Genomic DNA, 27,701 nt, shown 5'->3' on the forward strand with positions numbered 1-27,701 from the left:
AGGGACTTATTGTTGTAGTAGAGCAGGGGTGATCTCTGAGCGATGAAGCACAAAACCAAACTTTGCGAGCATGCGTGTCGACATCAAAAAAGAAAAAAAATCAGCTTCGGGCGCCGCGAACGAGAAACCGCTTCGTCCCCCAATCCCCAAACCCATATGGGCGAAACCACGCACACAAAAAAGACAATAATAAGAAAAGCAGTACAATGCACAACACTATTTTGCGCCATGGAACCTTCGATCGGGTTGGTTGGTAAGAAAAGCTTACACAAAAAGTTGCACAAAGTAAGTTCACACAAATTTGTACTCTTTAAACATTCAATATCCGGCTGTAATGATCAACGGTGTCCCTTTCACGCGCAGAGAGCCCGAAAGTGCGCGGCCAAACTGGCCCAAACGCCCGCATTTCTTCGCTACCGCGCGGACGCTCCGATGGAAAAGCAAAAAATACGCAAAAACCAACCAGCTGCCGGAAGTCGGAGGGAGATCGATCGTCACGACGCCTGGTGAGCGCGCGAGGCGCTCCCGCAACTTCCGACGGCGATTTTCGCCGGGCGGCGTTTTTCCGATCAGGCCGGGTAGCCGGCGGGAGTCAAATTTTTGGACGCCGAGGGGCGAGCGTTCGCCGCCGGGCGTATTTCGTCGCCTGGGCGCCGGTTTTCCGTTCCATGTAGCCCGGGCCGGGCTACGTGGAGTGAACTTTCCCGGCGAAATTCGCGCGGCAGAAATAGACGCGGTGGCGCGACGCCGTTTGTTGGCTGGCTTGGCGACATGGAGCGAAAAAGAGGCGTACAGAGTTGCGCGTTCACTGCTTCGCTGTTAATGCTGCAAGACTCGATAAATCATGTTTTTCACTAAAGCAAAAAAAAAAGAAAACTATATTCACATTCTATTATCTGTTGTTAATAGCTAAGCAATTTAAGAAAATAGTTTCATAGATCAAACGCCTAAAGAACCTGAACAATACGTTCCTGTGCGCGACGAATCTCTCGAATAAGTTGTGGCCTTCAAGTGGAGAGATAAAGTGCGAAGTAGCGCGCACGGCGTCAATTTGATGTTGAACAATTTGAACAGTGGGGCCACCAATGAGTGCGCGGTGGATCTACTGCTTTGTTTGGTCGTTCAGTGGTTAAGCATTGTCAAGGCAATCCCATAAATGTATACTATAGGTATGTGCGGTTCATCTGAGGTTTAAGAAAAATTAAACACTGGGGCTTTCACGTGCCAAAACCACGATCACGGGCGCATTACACATTACACGGGCGTTTTACGGCGAAGCTGTGTATGGCTAGGGTTCCGTGTATTTTTGTTCTCCGTGAACAAAGACTATCATCATCAATGGCTCATACCGCCGTAAGCATGCAAACACTGTAATCGCTCATAGCCCCGTAAGGCAGAGGCTACCAGCACTCAGCAATAGGAAGCGAACACTGCTTAGATTCTTTAGAATCATGCATACAACATACAGAAGAGCATGTCGAAAACTCATTGTCAATGGCTCATACCCCCGTAAGCAAAAAATGCACTGGCTAATACCCCAGTAAGGCAGAGGCTACAAGCACTCAGCAAAGTACAGCGAACAGTGCATACATTCTTTGTTTTGTATCGAAAGCATATATACACTTGACAGGAAAGGGGAAGCGAGGAGCAGGTTGGCAACTGCCACCGGGAGGCGCACAACACGCCTGCCTACTCTTCAGAAAGGAGGGGACAGAAACATTGGAAATCACGCACACAGCATACAGAACAGCATATGTTTCAATAAAGAACAAGTTACAAAAAAAAGCATTCGAACCACATAATAGCAAGGCCCTCGCGTGATCAATGCGAAGCACGTAGCGCTTCCCGCAGACGTTTCCCGGTAAATATTACTGTTGCGCAAGCTGCTGTGGCGACGCCAGCTTTCGACGTGGGATGTGATGTCCCTAGCCTTTCGTGTATAATATAACCAGCCTAGCAACTGATTTCAATGTCCTTCCAGCACCGCGATAGGCCGCGTAAAATTACGATTACTCCCATTCCTACCATTACTCTAAAATAGCACTACATATTACCACTACTCTAAAGCCGTAAAATATTGCACACCACCCTCAGCAGTTGTAGTGGTGGTTTTCAACAGCTTCGCTGGTCATCAACGTTCAAAGTGGAATGGCTCATGTTTCTTTTTAAATTGCATTTCACGCCCACCGAAATCCCGGCCGCCGCGGCCGGGATTTGATCCCGCGACCTCGTTTAGCAGCGTTCCAGCTTATGTGTCCGAAAATCAGAGAGGGCATGCGAGAGAGGGCATGCGAAATACGAGTGTTTTTCCTTCTCAGTAGCTTCAACGGCGTTAGCAAACACATTGAAAGCCTGAACATTCGTAATGAGACTACTAAGAAAAATATCTGACGATTTTTGACTATTTCTGAGTGTGCTCCGCGAAATCTAAACACGTATTCAGCTAATTAACACACATTAACAAATTAACTTCTTAATTACTTACTTTACGGCACATATTGCAATTTGCTTATTTTAGCTGGTGAGTTTCCAAGACGTATCCGCTTGAAATGAATCGTCAGGATGATATACCCGCTCCGAGATATATTATTTCCTAAAGTGTGACACGAAATAATGGGCGTTCCAGATAACCTTGCGCCTCATGCATAGAAGAGCATTTTGTTTTTAAAAAAAAACGTAAGTGAAACAATCGCATTTTGACGGCGAGTTTGATGGCGCATACCTCGAAAACTGGTGTCATTCTGAATATTCATTCGAAGTGGATACGTCTTGCAAACTCGCCGGCCACAATTCGTAAATTGTAATATGCGCCCTAAAGTAAGTGATTAAGAAGTTAATTAGCGATCGTCTCGAATTAGTCGAATATTTGTTCCGATTTATCGTGCAAGTAATGCCCGCCTCTCTGAATAATCCAGCTCAGTGACTACTTATGTTATCTGCAGCAGGAGATTTTTGAAAATTCCGAAAGGGACACTAAAGGTTACTATGAAGTCAAGTTAAAGTGATAAAACAATGCTCTAGAACGTCTAAGGCGTCAATATAATCGCGAACAGAGCTTTAGTAACCGAGAAATTGAGGTAAATACATGACACGATTTGAACAAGCAGCGAGAATGCCACGTCCATGTGAAGTCGTGGGATGTGCGAACGGTCCGCGGAACTTGGCCAAGGGCAGTTGCAGCGGCGAATCCAACGTTACTTATCACTGTGTGCCAATGACTGAACCTCTCCGTTCGAAGTGGTGAAGTGCCGTGCCTCTGCCACAGCGCGTTAGCAAAGAGCCGAAGAATCGCATAGTGTGCTCGCTGCACTTTCGTCCAGAGGATTACGAGTTCAACGCCGACTTACTGAATTCGTGTGGAGTGCCGTTCAAAACAATGCTTTCTTTCTCATAGCTCTGTTCCGCCGGTCTTGCCTGCATTCTCCGAAGCACAAGAACTACTGCAGGTCAAGTGCGGCAGGTGAGTGCGGCATTTTGTTTTTACGAAGGAAAAGCTGCAAATGTGCGAATATGTACAGCCATGACACACAGTTGCAGTCGTAGTAGTACGAAACGACGCCGGCAGCGCGAGCACTCAGCAGCAGGTCACGTTCATCAGTGCTTAAATTGCTGAAGTCGAGCACAGTCGCGAGCCAATGTGTCGTTGTCAGGGTCGTCCTTTGCAACGAGCGTCAAAGTTGGCGTCATAAAATAAAGAACCAGCTTACTGTCGCGCGCTTTCCCTTCCACCAGCCACCATAGTTCCGCTTTCACGCTATGTCGGCTCTGTCTTGGCTCTGTTTCTGGCCACGCATTTGCGTTTTGCGCACAAAAGCCGTAGCGCCGTCTGCGGGCGCCGTTTTACTCGCCGACGGCGCAACGTCACTATGAGACCATGACGTCGCCACTCCTCGATCGGAGGGCGGGCGATTTAAACTGCGCTAGAGGTAAACTTCAGAACGCATTTTCTCTTAAAAAAGTCTCTTCTACGCATGACACAAGCGTTTCGAGGATTCTGGGATGGTATTTCAACAGTTCACGTTGACTTAATATTAACCTTTAGTGTCCCTTTAAGAATTGAGCACCGACGACATAAATTTCGGTTTGATTGACACTCAAAACGGAAGCTGAGGGTATCGGCAGTTAGTGCTGTTCCCAGCCCGGCACAGTGCATATGCGAATAGTTTTTCTGTACTCTATATCTTCTTTTCCTGTCCGTTTACTCGCTTAATTCGCTCCTCCACTGCTGCTGCTGACCGCGGTTCAGGGGTCAGCAGACACGGTTGCTGCGGTCAGTGGCAATTCTTCCTTCCCTTCCTTTTCCTATATTCATCAAGTTATTTAAAATAAACAATTACAATTACTAATACCAAGTAGAATTGTTAGCTCCACGAAATAGCCGCGCAGCGACGTCAAAGGAGGCATCGATCGAAACGGACGGAATTACCGTATATGTAGGTCGACCTTTTTTTATTCCGGCAATGTAACCCAAAATGAGCTACGACCTATTTCGTGACCAAAGAATCTCAATCGACCTATATTAGTGAACAATGCTAGCAATGTACCGAGTTAACAGAGTTCCGTTGCGCCCGCCAGTCTCTATAGATTATCCAGACTGGTGTTAAATGCTGCATGTCCAACGCACTCGACGTCGTTGATAGGGTGCCGAGGACGCCTGCGAAGCTTCCAACGAGGAGGCAGCTTGTGGCATTGACTAGCAAGGTTTGGTAGCCGAGCGTATACAGTAAGAAAAGATGTCATGTTCAAAGTTTTTCGCTTTTATGAAACGATATGGGTCGACCTATATTCGAATCACAATTTTATATTTCTCAACGAGTTCAATGTATAGGGGTCAACCTATATTAGAGTGAATACGATGACACACTGCTATCGCGCGATAGTCGAATACAGACCATCCGGCGACCTCAGTTATGTGGCCTTCGCCTACGCTTCATATGCATGCAAACAACGACAGTAGTGCACCGACCGCTCTTGAACCGAATGGCCGCTTTGGCCTCGTGCCAACTTTTTTTTTTTTTCTATTGGGCCTCCCATTCATAGCGTTCCGTCTTTTATATTCCAAGTGTAAACCAACCATGAGGCATCACGGTGGTAAAAGCGTTGTGCGGACAAAGTTCAGGGGCGGACGCGCACTGCAACGCTTCCGCTCTCCCTGTCATGTCGGCTATGATGTGCCCGTAGAGCCGAGAAGACAAATTTCCCTAGATTCCCTGTACATTACGTAAATAGTTTCCTACGTCCTGGTCTATCCGCACTTCCCTGCAGTTACGACTTTATAACGTTTTTCATAACGCAAGTGTCTAAAACCACTTTCAAAGGCATGCGGAATTATACTCGTAGCAGTATGTATAGCGCAGTTACCTGCAGAAATCCGATTTACACGGGAATATAAAATGAATCACGGACTAATCAAGTTTCATGTGTTTGATTGATTGATCGCTCCAGATTAATTTGGGCCCGTGAAGTTTTATTATTGTTTTTTTAATTGTTATTTTATGGTATCAATATTGTTAAACTTTAGTAACACTAGAGTGATGTTCACTGTCTGTATTCATGTAACCAGTATGTGTTGTTGCAATGCATTACTGTAACCTCTTATTTCCTACATTTGTTTACATATTTGATTGTTTTGTGAACTTTTCACATGTTGTATTGCCCTCCTGCTATGCTTTCAGCTGAGAGCAGCGCAGTATTGAAAATAAATTATTATTATTATTATTATTATTATTTCGGGAAGGTAAAAAACTTGCAAGTATGAATTCGAGCCTGCATCGTGCAAAAAGTCCAGTAAGGTTCTGTGATTACCTTGAGCCATCTTGACCACTTCAACGCGTACATACAGCTGTAACTAAACGAGCCCTTTCTACACTAGGAAATATTGCAGTCTACCTGTATGCAGGATGAGGGTGGGGATGCGAACAAAGGACGGGGATGAGGATGCGAGTTCCACTTTTCCAAGCACTTGACTGAGTCCCTCTGTATGTAGCGTTCCGCTATACAGATCGGGTGGATGGCGACATTTTGCAGGTGGGAAACTTCGTCCACGTTGCGGACTTCCGCGAGCCTTATTCGAGTAATTCTCGAGCGTCATTCCGCCCCGATCAGAATGCAGCGGTCTGTAATCGAGCCGGCGACCTCGTGTTCAGCAGAAACACGTCCACAGCTGTACTCGCCTCCTGGACTGAAGGTTGCCCTCACTGATACGACGCGGAAGCAAGGAGGAGCAGAGGCTATCGCGCCTTTTCTTGTGTGTCAACACGGTCAGTCTGTATGATGCCGCTGTGGGGCGGCCACACGAACTGCGGGACAAACTTGACGCTCGGAAGCAAAACAAATAATGGGAGAGGGAAAGAAGACTACGGCGAGAACAAGAGATGTCGTTGCAAGGATACCTCTGTGCACCAATGCGCATTCAAATATCTGCCGACTATTTAACTATAGGACACCTTGTTTGAATCCGAACGTATTGGCAATAACTGGTCGCATTAACCTTTAAGCGCTTCTTGTTGGGCGAGGGGCGCAAATTAACCCCCATACACAGATGAAGCAGGCGATGCGCTCGCATTGTGTATACTTTGTGCACGCGGGTTCATGTGCGCTCCTTTTCTAACAACTTCGATTACAGCGACACTATATAGCCGGATCCCAAACAGTGCGTTGGTCAACACAACGCACCCATGTCTATAGACATACTGTCCTCCGATGCAAAAGCGGGCTTTCACGCACAAACTATATCTAGGTTCTCTTTTTCATATTTTGATTTCTTTGTTCTGCCTGTCTCGATGTTTATTTTTATGCCCGTATGTGGGTCACTTGAGCTTCCTGGAGCACGAGAGCGCAGAAACACAGCATCATATTGTACGGAAACGTAGCAATATATCTGCCCTCTGATATATAAATGCATAAACGGGAAATAAAAAAAATTGCAAAAAAAAAGCAGAAGAGTTATCTAAATACTTGTTGCGTCTCAGTGAGGCGTAAAATCGCCCCCCCCCCCCCTCCTCCTCCGATATACATAAAAGGATAATTTTCTTAGTATGATAACCGGACGCGTCCCGCATCCTATCTCTTATGTGCCGACAAAGTGGCGGAGATGCATCGTGGGCAAGTTCCTACGGCTGGCAACACTGAACTCATGGCGTCACTCTCAATATCACCATAATCTCTCTTCGCGAGCGCACCGAGGCTCGACAGAGCACGACAAACCGGCTCCATCTATGCCAGCTCACATACAGCGGCAACGAGCTCTCTCTACACAAACTCAAGCGGATCGTACATGCGATATCACGGAAGTCCACAACAAACAACCAGCTATATGTAGCATGCCAGAACACTACCGACCACGGCTACAGGCCGCGTTCACATCCACGCAAGGGAGAGGAGAAAATAAATAGTGAGCAGATTTCTCTCTCGTTGAAATACTTTAGACGTAAACTCACCTCACCACAAACGCTACGAACTGTGCAGGCGGAAACCGCGGCGAATGGGCGAAGCTTCGACGGCAGCGTGTATGCGGAAAGAATGGAACGAACGAAGCGACTTCCTGCCGCGCACTTGCACTGCACGCAGCCAATGCTCCTGCGGAAAGGTGCAGACATCAAAAACCAGAGAAAGCTCTGTGCGGCTGACCCGCCGCGTCCTCCGCTCTTGCGGCATTCTGGCACGCGGTGGAAACGAACCGCTGCCAGCTCTCGGAATGGTTGTGTCACTTGCGCCAGGGAAGCGCGATGGCCCAAGAGTCGTCCGGGGCGCACACGCTGTACGCGCGCCTCCTGGCGTTTCGAGTGCTCCTGAATTCACGAGCACACCGCCACACTGATTACGATGCACCATTCCGCTAAGCGCAACGGCGCCTGAGGCATGAATGCATCCAACTACGCCGCCTGGAACCTCCCTCAGAAATTCGAAAAAGAAAACGAAAGCCTGCAATGCCACTCTCTAAAACACCGCAGCCAAGCAATGAGTCAGCAATTTCTCACTGCCAGTGTTTCACAAGTGCAGTTATCCGCATCACTACCGCTTTGACATTTCGTGCGAGTATATACAGGGTGTCCCAGCTATCTTTAGCCAGAGTTTAAAAATATGCCGCTGCACGCTAAGACGACGCAACCAAATGCATGTTGCTGATTATTGTATGGAATAAGCCACACTATTTGTTTATTCTGCTTAATTGCACAATTAACCGAAATTAATTAACAAACTTTGGAAGCAACGAAGTTAGGCAAAAAAAATCAAATTAGAAAGTTGTAGAGCGCTTAGCAAAACATCCGACTAGACAGTCTGTAACTTTCTATTGGGCATTAGTGTTCTTCCGCTTACTGCAGATGTCCACGAAATACAAAACAATACTATGTGACATGTCCGCTTGCGCACCGTGATTTCAGCGTTCCCAAACGTTCCGCGTGCAAAAGAACATAGCATTTAGACGGGTGTTATTATTGTGGCTGCTAATAACAAAATTATACAATTTACAGACTTGGTGCTTTGAAAAGATTGCTCCATAAGTACAGACTACTAATCCATAACCGATTTAGCCAGAAGGAAGAAGCATTGCAGTCAAAGCGAACAGCTATAATGAGCCCATGAGGCCGGATGTTCAAACCCCTACGCGATCTCATGGTCACGTGGGAATCTGGGAGACCATGTGGACTTCTTAATCACCCCTGGCTCCACAAAATTTTCGTTCGTCAAAGCGGCATCCATAAAAAAAAAGAAAAAAAATATCTGGAAGCCTTGCGGATCCGGCTCCCGATGCCCGAGCCGCATAACGTATTCCAGTCCGCTACCATAACAACTTCACAAGTTAAAAAAAACAAATTACGCTGACCGTCAGCGCAACCGGCATTGAAAGGCAGTGTCACAGTTTTCAGGCACACCGGGGTATAATGCGGCGCAATATGCGCTGCAAATATTCGCGATTGCATGCAGACGACGAAACCCAGCGTACACGCTCGCGCGACGCGGGCTTTCGCCGGCGACAATTGAGAGATCGAGGCAAAGCTGTAGAAATCAACACGGAATCAAGGCGCCAATGCAGCCACACGAAATCGTCAGGCCGTCTTCACGGCGGTAAAGAATATGGAGCAGCCGCTCACCTTCTGCCGGGAGTCCTCAGGCGGCCGGAGGTTCGGGAAGTAGAGGGGCGACAACGGTCCCGCCGAGAGGTCTGAAAGGAAGACAAAATCACGTGAACGCGCGGTCCATCTGTGACTCAAGATGTGTACAAATCCACGTAACAAAGATGGGGGGGTGGAAAGAGTGAATGTGTCGTCACTTTCAGTTCCTCCCATTCTCTTAGCAACCGCTAGACCCCTATCGCACGAATGTGGCAAAATATATGTATATATGTTGCCATGCACAACCAAACGTACTCACACGCGTGCACATATACTGCTGCTAGCACAGCGCGGTACACCGACGGCACGCGGAGAGAGAGCGGCAAGCAGCGACTGACCCAAAACGTCGTCGGCCACCTCGAAAGGCCCGCTGGTGCTCTCGGGCGTGTGTCCAGACGGGCCGGCCACATCGCTGAGCATGGGGTCGCGGACTATCTCGTCGTCCTGATTCATGCCGTGACAAGGAAACACCTCGCCTAGCTCGTCGGGCAGGCAGCACCGGGAGGCAAGCCCAGCGTTGGCTTGCGGCCCCAGCAACCGTTCGCCCAGCGGCGTGCGGGCGACACGAGCGCTCAGACACGAGCGGTTCGCTCACGCTGCGGGCCCCCCGCGACAATACGCGTGCCGCGAGCACGGAACAGGCGCGCAAGAATTCGCGGCTGTGAACGCAAAACACGCGCTAGGGGTGCGCGCGCTAAGTCACGCGCCACCGCACGGCTGCGCAGCTCCTGCTACGGAGACCACCGTCGCAAGTTGCGGCGCCAAGTGAGCCTGCCCAACTAGGGCTCGTGCGCGCCGCTGAAACGGGCCCTTGGGAGTGACGCAGTCACCTCCCGACAGGCAGGAACAATCGAGCATGAGGGACGCGGAGGATGTCCCACGGCGTCGTCTTCCAGCGGCTTTGTTCCGGGGGCTAGCCACACCAGCGCGAGGCGCCGCGCCGACGTCCGGTCACAGAGACGGTCATCCGAGATGCGAACCCCGCCGACGACGGCAGCCGGCAACCGTCACGGCGCAGCTAGAGGACGGCCGCCATGGCGACGCATCGCCGGATCGCGTTGCACCAAGACGCCCCCCGCAGGCCGCGGCGACTGCTGGTCGCACGTGGTGCGGACCTCTCGCACGCGGCGCCTCCAATAACGTCGCCGGAAAGCCTCACTGGCAGCGTCGAACGACGCCGCGAAGACCCCACACGTGATCCCCCATCCAACGGCACAATGGCATGGGCGCACCATCGTTGTCGTGCCCCGGGCACAGGACCCGGCGGCAGTGGATCACGAAATGGGTCGTCGATAAAATGCGAAACGGTTATGACAACGAGCAACGCCCGCGATAACAGGTCAGAATTTTTTAAAAATGCACACGGCAGGACGGCCTTCAAGGACGCAAGTATTTCAGTCCGCATGCCTCATGGGATGCCGCAAGCACGCAACACTTTAGTGCAAATATCGTCTGAAGCCAGCAATAGTTCATGAATGAGGTTAGAAAGACAGCAGTATGGATTAGAGCCAGGAAAAAGAAGCGTAGGAATCAGACGACGACTGGAAGCAGGAACAACACATCCTGCTGTCTTGGTTTAAGTTTCCGTCCTGCGCTGGTTTTTCTTAGCGATGGACAAACAACAAGCGCGATTCGCAGCCATAGATTAGAGAATGGACGAAGTGGAGCAATGGGCAGGTGATGTGCTGCGTGAACGGTCAATAGCAGCAACAGTGCCAAGGTCACGGAAACGCTGTAAAGGGCAGCAATGCATTAAATGGAATGATGAGATTCGGACATTTGTATAGGCCTAGGATAGGCTGAGCTAATGGAGGACAGAGGAAACGAACTTTTTGGGGGTGGCCTTCGTCCTACAATGAACATAACATGGGCGGCTGCTGGTGATGGCTTCGCGCACTTGAATTACTCGTACAGCAAGTCATAAGAAGCCAACAAAGACACCAAGGATAGCATGGGGGAATTTACTTGTACTTACTAATTGAATTAAATAAATGATAAATTAATGGAAATCAAAGTGGATGAAAAAAATAACTGGCCGCAGGTGGGATACGAACCCGCGTCTTCGCATTACGCGTGCGATGCTCGTACAAATTGAGCTACCGCGTTCAATTCAAGCTCATTTCGAGCCGCGAGGGGACTATTGATTATCTCAAATATTTCTGCGATGTCGAACGTGCCTTTACGATTACTACTAACGAGGTGTTTGGTTACATTCTACACATGTAGCCAAGGCTCCGTGTTGTTTCGGATTGCTGAAGTGCACCGTTAAGCTAATGCGTAAGAGCTCCTCAAGTGAAAACTATTCATGCTGCCGACACAGCCTACAGAGTGAGGACCTTCACAACAGTTTTCCCCACGCGGGCAAACGATCGCGATATGAAACTGATCAGGAATCAAACGGAGACCTCCAGGAACCAGCTGGCCGCTGAACTAGTAGTACAGTGACAAGCGCAGCAGAGTGGCAACCGCCTCCGAGAGGCAGGCACGTACCTGCCCAAATCACGTGTGTGTGCGTGTGCGTGCCTGAGAGAGAGAGAGAGAGAGAGAGAGAGAGGCAAATGAAAGACAGGGAGGTTGACCAGAGATTATCTCCGGTTGGCTACCCTCTACCGGGGGAGGGGAAAAGGGATGCGATAGGCTGTCGGAAAACGTTAGAGGCCAGCACATATCTTGAAGTACAAATCAGAGAAGTTGTGAAGACTTTTTGGTAGTGCGTATACATGCTGCACAGAGAACTCACCATTTTGCATGACCCAGCATTTCGCCCCAATGACTTGCATGGCTCTTTCTAGCGAATGCCATATCAAAGTACTATCGGCCAAAAAAGTAAACGGACCATGGCACAGCTGGCCGGAGCGGCTGCGGGGCCGCACTGGGGCGCTGCTATCTCGCTCCGCGCGCTGACGGCGAGAGTGCCTCGAATGACGCCAGACTTCGCCCTCTCTCTCGCGCGGATCCTTGTCACGCTTGATAAATTTCTAGTGCGCCGTTCGGTTGCTCTGCTGCTGACGGTCGCGACGAAGGGGACTGTGCATCGCCAGTAGTTTAGCACATGGCGCTGTCGAACAGTAGTGGACGGCCGCGGGGCGTCAAACCGCGCCAATGAGAAGGAACGAAGACTCGTTCTTAATGTTGTTTTGCTTACATTCACCATACCTCTCATATTAGTGCATTTCGCTGGCGTCCACCGCTGCTCGATTTTAGGCAACACAACGCAAGCAGCCGCAACGGCGGCTACGGTGACGCGCGCTTGCAGGTTTCAAGCTTTACTGCCGGCGCGGGTTCTCTGTCGATATTACTTTTCCGGCATTGTCTCCAGCAGTGGGTTTATTAAATATAGCAGTGCGCCTCTCCACACTGCTTTAATTCGCTACTACAATACACAGTCCGTTATGAAACTTTCTTTACAAAAGTACCGTCAGAAAGAGATGATTGGAAAGAATTAATCGGAATAACCAGTCGCTTGTGAAAGTTTATTCACGGAAGAAAATAAAAAATGGGGTTCCATGCGTGGAAGAGGTCCTCAATGGGATGAAAATTCGCCGTCGACCGCGATTACTTGGCCTACTCGCCTTGGCATCGAGTCATAGAGCGCTGCTACTCGCTGCGGTCGTCCGCGCAGCGCTTCCCACTCTTCCTTCACGGCATGCCAAAGGTGACCCGCGGTGCTACAGCAAAGGTGCCAATAGGACACCGGCGTTCAATATTTCCTTTTTATTCTCTGGAACGGTGTCGGCGACGCGCTTTGTAGTGCGCGCTGCTATCCAGATATGGTTGTGTCCAGCCATCGGACACTGGAAGACTAGGAAGTGTTTAAGAACGAGAACGGTCGCATTCGTTTCTTAGCAAAAATGCCATCTCGGGTGCCGATCGAGGAGAGAAGGCGCATCGTGCGGCTTAGCATAGAAGGTGTAACTCAGCGTGAAATCTGCCGCCGCACCAGGAGGAGCAGAACATCGGTGAACCGCATTATTCGAGCCTATAGAGATGAATACGGTAGAATTGCTGATGCTCAGCGCAGTGGGCGGCCAAGGCTTACAACGTTGGTCCTCTTCCAACGTTGTAAGCCTTGGCCGCCCACTGCGCTGAGCATCAGAAATTACGGACTGTGTATCAGAAAATAACGGACTGTGTATTGTAGTAGCGAATTAAAGCAGTGTGGAGAGGCGCACTGCTATATTTAATAAACCCACTGCTGGAGACAATGCCAGAAAAGTAATATCGACAGAGAACCCGCGCCGGCAGTAAAGCTTGAAACCTGCAAGCGCGCGTCACCGTAGCCGCCGTTGCGGCTGCTTTCGTTGTGTTGCCTGAAATCGAGCAGCGGTGGACGCCAGCGAAATGCACTAATATGAGAGGTATGGTGAATATAAGCAAAACAACATTAATGACGAGTCTTCGTTCCTTCTCATTGGCGCGGTTTGACGCCCCGCGGCCGTCCACTACTGTTCGACAGCGCCATGTGCTAAACTACTGGCGATGCACAGTCCCCTTCGTCGCGACCGTCAGCAGCAGAGCAACCGAACGGCGCACTAGAAATTTATCAAGCGTGACAAGGATCCGCGCGAGAGAGAGGGCGAAGTCTGGCGTCATTCGAGGCACTCTCGCCGTCAGTGCGCGGAGCGAGATAGCAGCGCCCCGGTGCGGCCCCGCAGCCGCTCCGGCCAGCTGTGCCATGGTCCGTTTATTTTTTTGGCCGATAGTACATGCATCGTACGCGGCTCCAGCAAGCACTGTGTGCCGCCTGTGGATCGCATAATACGTAGGCACAAAATGTCTGCCCTCCACAGGTAGGAGAATAACTACCACGACTGCTACCGCACAAGCGAGCGCTGAAAGGACAAACGCAAGGATCACTCGGGTCAGGCGCCGTTTGCCATTTCTTTGTCTCGTATCCCGCGCTTGCGTCCTTTCACCGCTCGCTTTAGTGGCCTGCTGTAATCGTGAACGCACTGACCTGGCAGCGACTTCTGTTACGCAATGGCGCCTAACGACGCAGCAGCAGAGTAACAATTCCGCTGCTAGGCGAGCTTCACAGCAGCGAACGAGGCAGACGCCGTTCGTTGGAAGAGATTGGCTCAATTAGTGCGCGCGTAAATAGTGAAGCGATATCGCATTTAGCTTCTGTCCTCCCTGCTGCTGTTGCAGCTGCGAAAAGGGGCGATAGATTGTGACCAACCTTCTCATCGTTAGCCAACACGTCACCGCTATCGGTCACTCGGGGCGACAGATTAACTGCGGGGATAAGCGTGGTCCCGAGAGTGATAGCGAAGCCCGGGCCGGTGTAAAGATTCCGTTCATTCGATTCCATTCCTTTCCTGCAATCCACTGCTCTCGACCGGCCCGTGGTGATAGTCGGAGCGCCGCTCGGACATACGACGCGTGAAAAGGAACAGAATTGGAACTGAATCGTTCCGGCCATGATTATGGCTGTTAAGACTGTGCTTGTTCTCGCGCGTTGCGCATGTTGCAACTGCGAAATTGAAGTAAGAACTCGGAGCATAATCTGTAGCCAGCAAGTTTTTGCCAAACACCAGTTTCGAGAAATACAGACTCAATAATATGCCGCGAAATGCATTTCTGTTCAACTTAACAGTCCTCCGCAGTGCGATATGTGCGGACACATTAACTGGAGCAGCAATGCATCTTGCCGCATATCTTGAACCTAGATTTGTCCAATCTAGTAAGAGGCAAAACGTTTCTAGGAAAACGTTATGCTTTGAGTACGCGTCGAACAGCCGAGAGACCATATACGTTTCATCCAAGGCGCCGCTTGTGCGTCGGTCTGTCTAGGTGACAGCCCAGTCGGAGTGCCTAGGCCTCCTGTTATCTGCACAAGACACTTAGGAAGATGGAGACGAACTGATCAAAACTGTGGGCGAACAAAGGAAGCCCGAAGGCCAGAGCCAACGTTTCGACAAGAACAGTTCTCTTTCATGAGGAAGACAAGTCCCCTTGTCGAAAAACATTGGATCCCAGATGGAACGCCCCTCGTTCGCCAACTGTTCTGATCAACTCCCGTAACCTAGCAGGCGTTGCTCAGCATAGCCATCAACAAGGACTGCACTGCGCATGAGCAAGGCGCTATGATGTTCATACATGGTTCCTGAATGGCATGCATCATGGTTGCCGGGGCACCTTATGAACTTCCTGTGCATCAAGAGCATAGGAAATGGATGAAGCGGTAGCAAGAGCAGCAGCAGAAGTTTCCTCCAGCAGATCGTTCGGTAAACGGGCACTTTGGGGAGGATAAAAAATTTTGATCGATCGCTCCGCGCTGCTGTCCTCACCAGGCACTGACAGAAACAGGCCAGCTGCTACAACAAGCACTTTTACAGGTCAACTGCTCAGGGTGCAACCGTGCCAATACGTCAAAAAGGACGGCCAAGATTACGTGACAAAAAAACTGGGTTCGCTGTTAATTTAGCCAATTAAGATGCTGTTACCACGCAACAACTACGACCACAAGAATGCAGTATACCACCAGAGCGGTCCAGAAGCGACTTACTAGGCCGACCCCCTGGGATCGCAGAAGAATAATGAACAGCTTTTACTTCATTCATATTGACTGCAAGCTGAGCGAGTTGGTACAGCAACGCGACACGGCTCTAAGAGTAGCGCGGAAACAAGGTAGAAATGACACAGACGCCCCAGCTCGGAAATGAAATGATGCAGCGACAACACTAACAGGGTGTCTACCAAGCTGACATTTCCAAGTTCTTCGAATTTTTCAGGTTTTCCCAGAGTCCCTTTGCAAAATTTGCGAGTGCCAGATAACTTTATTTTATGTCAAGACGTGCTGACATGCATGTTAAAAAATTTTTAAAAATGACTTACTCCAGTTTGAATACTAAGGAGTAGTGTTTATTTTATTCAAAAAGAAAACAGAAGTGACGGGTTAGTAAAATGCACAGCGAATATCTTAGAAAGAGAATGGTAAATCCCATTGCAAATCGAGTCAAATATTTTCATACACAAATAATAAGAGATGCACTCAAAAGCAAATTTGTCATTGTCACATGTGAGATTCTCTCTCTCAACAGCTGTTAAGTCAACCTCAACTATCCTGACATACTCTCAGCCCGCGCATAACGCATCAGTGTTGCGTTTCAATGCTTTAAAGAGTTTGCTTTGGTTTGACTGAAGGACACCTGCATCTCGGCGTCAGCCAACACTTTGTTTCTTGAGCTCAAGCTCCTTCAAAGAGGCGGCGGCACACTTCCTTTTCCGTTCATTCCTCAATTCGTCGGTCCTTTGCGTTCTCATCCTCCTTCCGCCACGCGTTCACCCCGCGGACCATTTGAAGCATCCTCTTGATCTGTTGTACAGTCAACGTCCAATGTTTCGGATTCTCTAGGGGCCGTGAAAACGTACTGAGTAAATTGACTGAGTAAATGAGAGAGTTGTAAAGAAAGTGTAAATGAGAAAGTTGTACAGCAACATGAAAAACTCCCGATACAACTTTCTTTTGCTCAATACCTGCTACATAAAAGTTTTTCCCAGCGTGAAAGGAGCCCGCAAGTACACGCTAAGTGCCCCGAGCGGCCAGTCGCGTGGCAATTTTGCGTGAATTTACGGGCTTCTTTTACGTTCGGAAAAACATTTATGTAGCACGTATTGAGAGCAACAAAAACCTGTATGGGGAGTTTTAAAGCGAAAGCTGTATATAAGTAACCTTCCGTAGAAATTTTCTTTTTTTTTGCGTCCGGCAACAGAAAAAAAAATCATCTGGGCCGATCCTGGTGATAGTGCAGAAAGGGTCCAAGCTCAATGGCACATGCACCTGTGGGCTCGGGAACCTGAAACGCGCCCTTGAACCATTTCTGTCTGTCACACGTGGGACCCAAAGAGCTCCCAGGCACACGGGTAAGAACAGATGTTTCGTTCACTGAATCTGCATGCGGAAGATCTCAATCACGATGTAATCCTGAACAAGATGCCCGTCCTGTGTCTTTCGGAAGCGTGGTCAGACTCGCTCGCCCAGCTCAACGGCTACACCGGAGTCGTGCGGGATCGCCGGGCGGAGTCGCGCGCTGCAGGTGTTGCTATATACGTAAAGAACATTCAAGTGCAACCGTTCGATCGTGGGATGAACAGAATCGTCACCGACTGTGCGGATGTTTGTGCTATACAAACGGAAGCAGGAATCGTGATCTCGACGGTGTACATCTCGCCCGATACTTCTAAGTCCGAAATCAAGGAGTGAATGAATGAATGTGTGGTTTTTAGTGGCGCAAGGGCCATGTATGGCCAATAGCGCCATGCCAGTGTTATACGCCAGTCAGACGGGCAAATTTAGTGACACTTCGAGCGAGTGCACTTCGAGCGAGTGCACTTCGCATTTAGTGTCACTCGCAGGCTGTCAGGCGGAAAGGTCTAGTGACACTTGCTGCGGAGTGCACTTGCCAGCTAGTGCATTCAGCGAACTCACTTGACTGCGATGGTCTTGCCTTGGCTCATGACGATTGCACACAGCATGCATCACGTGGGTTACACGCCGTCACGGCGTAGGAGCGTCCATGCTGTCTGCTAGAGAGAAGCCGGTTTTGCTTCGTACGAACGCTCGACGATGTCAGTAAGCCTCTAAACTAACCACCCTTTCGTTTAAACCATTCCCGCTCCTCCCGGCATTTCACCTGGGCGCAGAATTCTCTCCTTGCGTTTCCGCTCCAAATATGTTCAGCGAGTCCACCGGTGCCGGCACCATATGTGCCGTCACCATGTGCGTCTCATTAGTTTCGTCTTCACCCCTGGCAGGCGATGCCGCTGGGCATACGGCGTGCCGTGTATGTCATTAGGCTTTTGGCTCATTGTAGCTTCAATTGTGCCTCTGCAATGCTATCTTCGAGAGTGTCTCGTTTTCTTCAAAGACGCCGACAGCCGTACGCGGAAGCTGCAACGCGGAAGTTTGTGAAAGAGTTTCGGTACGCGCGTTCTCCCTTTTTTTGGGTGCTTTTGTAAGTTTACTTTCTATTCTCGTTTATGTACCCCGTCTTTTTGGAAATAAAGCTCAACTTTTCAGTGAGTGCTGGTCATGTGGCCTGTCTCAGCAAAAGGAACACGCAACTGGCGTTTTCTCCGGCCGCAACTCGTCATGATTACGATTTTTTTTTATTGTAACACATTGTCTTAATAAGCATTTCTTTTTGTAATATGAAAGTAACCGCTTCTAAAACTCAAAATGCTGTGAATAATATCAAGCTTGACCAATAACTCCACAATTCTAAATCGCCATTGTCATCAATCCCGAATGACACTTCATTTTGCTGTTTAGCACGTGCACGTCGCCATAACGCTGTTGAAGTGACACTCGCTGAGGCAAAGCGCACTCGGTCGAAATTTCACTATATCTGCCCGTCTAACTTCGGTATTAGTGACTTCGCAGTGGAGTGATGGGTTCTATGAAGTTGATGTAACGTGGCTGTAAAGGGGCCTTAAAATGCCACTATTTTTAGGCCCCCTTTTTAGGCACTATACTAGTAGGCCACAGCACTACTAGTATAGTGCTGTGGCCAATCTTTGCATCTTGGTATTTCAAGGGCTCTGGTGAGGCAGCTGCCTAGCCAGAGCCCTTGAAACACAAGGGCCTGGAGGCATGTGCTATACAACACTGCTATCGCAGCGGCATCCTCTGAAGAGAGGAAGCGCTACGAATGCATGGGACTGATAACATGTAGGACAACACCATTCAGGAAACCGAAGACTACTTTGGTGTTAAAAAGCGGTTCTTTGCCAAGAAACACAGCCGGGTGAAGTGGGACACAATAGCGGTATGCCAGAGGAAAATGTTTCTCTCAGCTTCGGCTTCCCGACACTCCAGTAGGACATGGAGGACGGTCAGCCTCTCCCCGCATCTACCACAGGTTGGAGGTTCATTCCAGAAAGTAGAAAATCATGGGTGCCAAATGTGTGTCCTATTCTGAGACGACAGAATAGGACATATGTTCGGCATGACTTTGTTGCGGAGGGCCAGAAACCTAACTACGGCTTGATCACGTGCAGCTTATTTGTTTCCGCGTCCCACAAGCGTTGCCAGTGGTCTCGCAGTTTCCCTCCTAAGATAGTCTTCAGATCTGTAGCAGGGACCGCTGCGGTAAGAGCAGCTTGCGATGTAATTGATGTGGCCATTCGGTCTGCTAGAACGTTACCCTCGATGCCTCTAAGGCCAGGTACCCAGCATATAATGACACGCTGGTAAGTTATGCACGCTCAACACAGAACGGAGTAGAGCTCAATAAGTGCAAGGTTTTTGTGTTTACACAGTGACTTCAGAGCTTTTACGACGCTTAGGGAGTCTGTAAATATGACTGTTTTTCAAAGTTTTCATTTCCTTATATGCTTCACTGCCAACAACAGTGCATGGGCCTCGGACGTAAATATATTTGTTTCCGGGTGCAGTGCGCCAGATTGCGAGAAACATGGCCCGATGGCTGCGTAAGACACCCCTGCATGTGACTTGTAAGCGCCTGTGGGAAACTCACAGCAAGAGTACTTGTACTGGAGTTCAAGGAAATGCATTTTGGTATGTGCCTCTGGCGCATGTTTCGTGACATCTACAAACGATGTATCACAGTCTATGAGCTGCCACTGCCATGGTGGTAACAGTTTCGCTAGAGTCACAGGACAATGTTCAAGAAGTGGAACACCCATTTCCTCAATGAGGTTCCTCACACGCAAAGTGAACGGCTTCCTCACTGCACGTCGATTATGTAAGCGCGTAGCAGCGGCGTTATCGTTTAAGGTTAAATAAGAAAGATGTTCAATGTTCGCTTGTACTCTCAGAAAATATGTAAAACTGCTGTACGACCGCTGCAGGTGAAGTGACCGCTGATTTGATTCTATACGTAGAGGCTCTGGATTGGATTTGCCCTAAATGCACAGATCGCAAGACGGATACCCAGATGGTGGACGGGATCTAGGGTTTTTAATGCACTTGGTGTTGCGGAATTATAAATTATAGCTCCGTAATCAAGGCGGAAGCGGACAAGACTGTTACATAATTTCGGAAGGCACTTTTGATCACTACCCCATGCAGTGCGTGACAGAAGCTTTAGAAGGTTTTTAGACATTTTATTTTCAGATTTTGAATATAGGGAATAAACGTGAGCTTAGAGTCTAAAGTGATTGCCAGGATTTTGTGTTGGCTCCTCACAGAGAGTTGGTCTCCCTTGATCGTAATACTAGGCAGTGGCGCTAGCCCTCTTTTGTTTGACTAGAGTACGCAGGTACTTTGGGTGTTTATTTTAAAGCCGTTCTCATCCGCCCATTTAGACAATTTGTTTGTCCCAAGCTGCACTTGTCGTTCGCAGATAGCAATATTGCATGATTTGAAACTTACTAGCACATCCCCGACATAAACGGAATGAAATATTGCGCATGGAACGACTGTGTGCAGGCTGTCCATTTTTGCAATAAAGAGTGCAACTAAGCACGCCCGCTTGCAGAACACCAGTTTCTTGGGTGAATGTTTTAGATAAAGCATTGCCTACTTTTACGCGAAAAGTGCGGTTAGACAGATAGCTTTCAATTGTGTTTAACATGTGCACATGGACGCCCATCGCGGAAATATCGCGGAGGATCCCGAATCCCCCTGTCGTGTCGTACGCTTTCTCTAGGTCTGGAAATACTGAAAGTAAAAACTGCTTATGAATGGACGCACCTCCGATGTTTGCCTCAATGCGGACAAGGTGACCTTCCCTCTGAAACCACATTAAAGGGTGTCTATAGTTTGTTGTTACTTTCTAGGAAGCTGATTAAGCGCCGGTTTACCTTTTTTTCCAGAAACTTTGCACAAACAGCTTGTTAGCGCTATTGGCCTGTATAGCTGCTGGCTAAGGCCGGATCTTTCCCTTGTTTAAATAGTGGGATGACTATCTTCTTTCCGCGACGACGGAATACACCCCGCCGCCCACATGGCATTGAAAAGAGATAAAGTGTGTTTCCAGTGTTTCAGGGTGTAGGTACCCAATGATTTCCTACATGGCAACCTGGCGCCGAGTCGTTGCAACAGTTAAGCAAGAGACACCTTAAGTTCAGCCAGAGTAAATGGGCAATTGTAAGCATCACTCGATGAACCTTTGCGGTTTAGGGGATGCTGCTCTACGCGTTCTTTGTCTTATAAATGTTTCTGTATAGTGCAATGCACCCGAGACACATTGAAAGTGTTCGCCTAGACAATCTGCCTGATCTTCCAGGCTATCATTTTGGCTACTTACTAAAGGTAGGGAATGTGACTCCCGACCTATTAACTTATTCACCCTATTCCATACTCTTGTTTCATCGGTGTACGAATTTATACTGGAGATGTACCTTTCCCAAATTTCTCTTCTTGCACGTCGACGTGTTCTCCTGCCTTGTGGCTTGGCCTGTCTGAAATTAAGTGTTTCTGCGGTTGGAGAATTGCGAAGCAATTCAATAAATTCGACAAATTCATTGCCGAGTGCGAGCCCGACACTAATAAACTGAGCTCTTTGCCACTCGCACATTCGCAGTCGTGACACGGGCAGCACAAGTCAGGCACTGTAATGTGTCATGGCTAGAATGCATGGCTTCTTGGACTAACGGTCGGCGAGCCTCTTTCTGAACGTCCGCTATTGCGAAAGCTTAAGTACACGGCACGATATGAAATCGGTTTACCCAAGTGTCACAGCACAGCAACGTCCGACAGTGACTGCAGCGCCTGTTCGGGAAACATTGGGAGACACGACGCGAGATCCAAGCATGCGCGCTCGATCTTCAGAGCGTTGAAACATAGCGTAGTGAGTAAAAACAAACAGAAATCACATATGTCTTCTGCATTCATCTTATATACGATACTTCAGAAACATGGCGCCTCGAGGGGGGGGGGGGGGGGGCACCAAAGGCCTTGACCAGCCGACGGTCGCGACACCGAAGGCCGTATATGCTCTTCCTCCATATAAGAAATACGTGCACATATACACAGCACTGCTTTATGGACTGACCTATATTGGTCTTTTCGGCGTAATATCACCCTCGCTGGGATCACGCGCGTCATGCTGATGAGCAGGCTTGAAGACGTTGCCCAACTCTTAAGCCCCACGCAGTCACAAAGACAGTGAAAAGAGACCGACAGAGCTAAACATGCCATAACCAGAGAGCTGGGTACGCAATACAGGTTTTTATCTTGCTTAAAACTAAGACGTCGTAAAGCGAGACGAAGGTCAGACGAGCCGAGAAAACGGGCGCTAAGAAGGCGATACATCTTGCCTACAGAAACTTAACCTTCGTTTTTTCCTCGGGCTCTAGCATCTAGCATCACCGTCTTCACAGTATGCGCACTCGGAACGAGGCGTTACCGCTCCGCAGTCTCCACGCGTGACAGTTTGTATCGGCGCTCCGGCTGATTCACAGCGTGTCTGATACTGAATACGAAGTGGTTCAGGGAAGGACAGAAGGCGCGCTGTATTTCGTTGGACGCAACGGGACAAGACTACAGGACTTGGTTTTGGATAGAATTTCTACGATTTCCATTATTCTGGAGGCGGCAGTGAAAGGCCTAATAACTTTTGGAGGTATACGCAAGCCGCTTTTTGAATCTACAGCCTGCGGCCTAAATTGAGGCGCACAGCTCGGCGAATATAGCCGGGCGATGACGGAAAAGGAAAATAAGTACTAAATCTCGCTTTGCATTAAATAAGATGCACGTTGGCGTTCATGAGCAAATTGAGGGATTCACGTTTTCACGTTTCTTCGCAAGACTTCGGTCGGCTTATATGTATATCCTGCGTTCACAGAGAAGATGTTTACCTCTATCCCCCGTATGCATCCCCTGGTCGACTTATGTCCGTATATCACGGCGAGTGGACAGGAATGCGCGAGCCGATCCCGGAGATAGTGCAATACCGCGCCAACCCGTTGCGGAGATGAAGCAGGTTTCAAGCACTCCGCCAACTTCCAAAGTTTAATATCTTGGGTCCAAATCATCATCATCATCATCATCATCATCATCATCATCAGCCTGGTTACGCCCACTGCAGGGCAAAGGCCTCTCCCATATTTCTCCAACAACCCCGGTCATGTACTAATTGTGGCCATGCCGTCCCTGCAAACTTCTTAATCACATCCGCCCCCCTAACTTTCTGCCGTCCCCTGCTACGCTTCCCTTCCCTTGGAATCCAGTCCGTAACCCTTAATGACCATCGGTTATCTTCCCTCCTCATTACATGTCCTGCCCATGCCCATTTCTTTTTCTTGATTTCAACTAAGATGTCATTAACTCGCGTTTGTTCCCTCACCCAATCTGCTCTTTTCTTATCCCTTAACGTTACACCTATCATTCTTCTTTCCATAGCTCGTTGCGTCGACCTCAATTTGAGTAGAACCCTTTTCGTAAGCCTCCAGGTTTCTGCCCCGTAGGTGAGTACTGGTAAGACACAGCTATTATACACTTTTTTCTTGAGGGATAATGGCAACCTGCTGTTCATGATCTGAGAATGCCTGCCAAACGCACCCCAGCCCATTCTTATTCTTCTGATTATTTCTGTCTCATGATCCGGATCCGCAGTCACTACCTGCCCTAAGTAGATGTATTCCCTTACGACTTCCAGTGCCTCGCTGCCTATTGTAAACTGCTGTTCTCTTCCGAGACTGTTAAACATTACTTTAGTTTTCTGCAGATTAATTTTTAGACCCACTCTTCTACTTTGCCTCTCCAGGTCAGTGAGCATGCATTGCAGTTGGTCCCCTGAGTTACTAAGCAAGGCAATTTGCCTCTCCAGGTCAGTGAGCATGCATTGCAGTTGGTCCCCTGAGTTACTAAGCAAGGCAATATCATCAGCGAATCGCAAGTTACTAAGGTATTCTCCATTAACTTTTATCCCCATTTCTTCCCAATCCAGGTCTCTGAATACCTCCTGTAAACACGCTGTGAATAGCATTGGAGAGATCGTATCTCCCTGCCTGACGCCTTTCTTTATTGGGATTTTGTTGCTTTCTTTATGGAGGACTATGGTGGCTGTGGAGCCGCTGTAGATATTTTTCAGTATTTTTACATATGGCTCGTCTACACCCCGATTCCGTAATGCCTCCATGACTGCTGAGGTTTCGACAGAATCAAATGCTTTCTCGTAATCAATGAAAGCTATATATAAGGGTTGGTTATATTCCGCACATTTCTCTATCACCTGATTGATAGTGTGAATATGATCTATTGTTGAGTAGCCTTTACGGAATCCTGCCTGGTCCTTTGCTTGACAGAAGTCTAAGGTGTTCCTGATTCTATTTGCGATTACGTTAGTAAATAGTTTGTAGGCAACGGACAGTAAGCTGATTGGTCTATAATTTTTCAAGTCTTTAGCGTCCCCTTTCTTATGGATTAGGATTATGTTAGCGTTTTTCCAAGATTCCGGTACGCTCGACGTTATGAGGCATTGCGTATACAGGGTGGCCAGTTTCTCTAGAACAATCTGCCCACCATCCTTCAACAAATCTGCTGTTACCTGATCCTCCCCAGCTGCCTTCCCCCTTTGCATATCTCCCAAGGCTTTCTTTACTTCTTCCGGCGTTACCTGTGGGATTTCGAATTCCTCTAGACTACTTTCTCTTCCATTATCGTCGTGGGTGGCACTGGTACTGTACAAATCTCTATAAAACTCCTCAGCCACTTATGGGGTCCAAATAGAACCCCATAACAACAAACTCAGCGTTGTAACATTATATATATATATATATATATATATATATATATATATATATATATATATATATATATATATATATATATATATATATATATATAAAGTACGTCTAGGGTAGCAATTTGGCCTTTGTGCGCTTTATTTGTTTTAAATTCTGTTTGATGACCTGTGCACGTGGCCTGCGCTTCTGTGGCCATAATGTCACGCGCGTCAGAGGTGACGGCGCGGCTGCAGCAGCGGTTGCGGCGTGTATGCATAGGAGGCGCGGTGACCGCGGCGGCGCTTGTGTGGTGCCGCGTGAAAAAAACAATGATTTCATAATGTATGTAGCCCATGCATGATACCTAAAGAGCTTCGCTGGCAATCCGTTCGCATATGAATGTTGTGGCCCCACGAATTTTTGCGACTTTTCATTTGATAAACATGACACTATATATGCTCTTTAAATATTTGAGGACATCGAACGGAACGTATCACTAATGATTAGGAATCATCAACTAACAATGGTAACTAACCAAAAATACTCATGTTCTCCCGTTTTGATTGACAGCATTGAGGACATGCACAAATAAAAGCTACCACTCTCACACTCAACAAAGTGATTTCTGATCCCTAGTGACTTCGTCCTACGAGCTCCTAGATATCTTTTCGTGAAGGAGACAAAAGAATGTAATACATCAGCGTCAAAAGCGTGTGGCGTTCGGTGAAAGTCTCCGTCTTGGCGTTCGCTCGTCAGACCTCTCAGGCGATGGCCGGAGAGGCCTACAGTGATCCCTATGGGGAGCACACCGCTTCTCGCCACAGAGGCTTTCGGAAGACGTCTACGGGCTTTGACTCCACGAACGGCTATCCGCAGTGCTGGCATCGAATGAAGCGTTCAGCTTCAGTAACCCTGAGCAGATGAGCACGGCCTTGGCGGCAGCACTCGCCGCTGCACTTTCCAGCAGGCGATGTGTAGTGCATCCCGCCCCCACGGCACGGGCGAGATGCGTCACACGCAAGTTCAGTAGCAGCGACGATCGATCGCAGAGCCATCTGGGTTCAGCGACCAGCAGCGACAGGCGCGGTCCGCGAGCTGACGTCAGCCGAGGAGAGGGCGGGAAACCACGCTGGGCACGGAGGGCCCGCATTCCTCCTGACCGGCATGTCCAGTGGCCCGTGCTCGCAGCCGCCGCCACCGGTGGGCCAAGGCTGCCCAGGGCGCAGTGCGTTGGCCGACACGGTGAGCCGAAGAGGCGACCGTGGCGACAGTGGAGTCGCCAAGTCGGAACTGACGGGGAAAGACCGGCAAGTACGCGAACCGAAAGGCGACGCCCACGCCCGGTTTCTGAGTACACAACTCGCAGAACGAACGGTTAAGCGCGACCTAACGTCACACACGTCATTCTGCTAATCATGACGTCAGCGAGTAATGACTTGTCGTCGTCAGGGCAGCAACAGTTGCGACCGTTGCAACTCTGACGAAAACACGCAACCTCCTTGTCGAAGCGTTGGCTTCAGTGACATTCCTTGTTCGACCTCTGCTTGTTCGAACAAGGCAGGTGGCCTCAGACTGTCGACGCCGAGTCGAACTTGGCCATGATATTCCCGGGATAGCGGAACGATCAGTCACAAGACGGGCACGCTTGTGCAGTGGGGGTCATAGTCATTAGAAAATTTGTGGTGAATCGATGTGGCACCCTAGTGCACCCTCGATGTGGCACCCTCGTTGAGGCACCCTGGTGAGGGTCAGGTGCACGTTAAAGTTCTCAAAATCCCAGACGCCACTTCAAAATCCCAGACGCAAAATCCAGACTTCAAAATCCCAGACGCCACAAAGATGCACCGGCGCTGAAGTTTTGGGCGCGAAATTAAGAACTCGGGCCTTATTTTCCGAAAGTAATGACCTTATCCTCCCAAATGAATTAATGTAGTCATGAAAGGGCAAAGAAAGCACTTTACCTGCCTAAACTTATTTAGTGAATAGCTCTAACATCTCCATGATGCTGCCTGCGGAACGCGACTATAACATTTCATCAATACTTAATGTCAAAGCGGTGGGGGGGGACCCGACCACCCTTCATTTTTTAAGGAGGGGCTCGGCCCCCCCCGCGGCAGGTCAACTGTAACATTGTGGCAACCATTCTACATGTGCTGGAGGTCATTTTGATACGAGTAGTGACTTGTGCGGGGCAATTTAACTCTCCAATTTTTAGATGATTAAATCGCTATTAATCAGTTGATGTAGTCAAGAGTTCGACGAAAGTTCGTCTGATTAGGTAACATGATGATGAAGAAATTACGGTCACTGACTGTTATTTTCACCTTGATTTGGTCAGCGACCGCAATTTCTTCATATCAGTTGATGTGGCACGAGCAAAAACAGGAACGCAGGTATTGTCGTACTGCTGCATGCATTTCCCGAGGCACCACAGATGACACTCACCACCTTTGTTCGACAGATTCTTGTCATAGCATACTGTTTCGTGAGCCACCTGAGCCTGAAGCTACTTGCTTGTGAATTAGTGATGTTATTAGTTAGTTTTCATTCGTTTAGCTCATTATGAGTGATGTGTTCTACCAAATATGCACGCGTTTTGTACCCTTTTGTAGGTAAGTAGATGTGAAACAATAAAATAAACAATAAAATGAAGCAAGGTAATATTGTTCTGAGTTGCGGCTACACTTATTTGTTTTCAGTTCACATATCTTTAAACCTTCACCTCAAGAATTATTTTTGAAAATGCGCTTCCAGAACTCCAATATTTTCTAAGTGCTTGACTGAATGGGCACATTAAATAAAGGCCCTAAGTACATTCAGAATAATATGTTTATTTGCAGAACATCCATAAAAATGTTTATTTCGAGGGAAAGTTGGCTTCACTACACTGCTTAAAGTTCGCTTTATCAGCGCCAATAAAGTAAACAAAAAGTAAGCAGCTTCTGCGGC

At 48.6% G+C, this 27,701-nt stretch overlaps 1 protein-coding gene across 5 annotated transcripts in view; it reads right to left on the reverse strand.

Moving 5' to 3' along the window:
• Positions 1-27,701, reverse strand: part of mura (murashka) — a 194,007-nt gene that overhangs the window by 49,986 nt on the left and 116,320 nt on the right. For 4 of the 5 annotated variants that reach the window (XM_065433167.1, XM_065433168.2, XM_065433166.2 and 1 more), the window contains exon 3: positions 9,096-9,166. In XM_065433167.1, the coding sequence (XP_065289239.1) occupies positions 9,096-9,166 (71 nt within the window). Of the gene's footprint in view, positions 1-9,095; positions 9,167-9,454; positions 9,740-27,701 lie in introns of those variants that run through there. The other variant, XM_065433170.2, reaches the window with a different exon arrangement.

The sequence above is a fragment of the Dermacentor albipictus genome, chromosome 1 (assembly GCF_038994185.2).
Source record: "Dermacentor albipictus isolate Rhodes 1998 colony chromosome 1, USDA_Dalb.pri_finalv2, whole genome shotgun sequence".
Lineage (NCBI taxonomy): Eukaryota > Metazoa > Arthropoda > Arachnida > Ixodida > Ixodidae > Dermacentor > Dermacentor albipictus.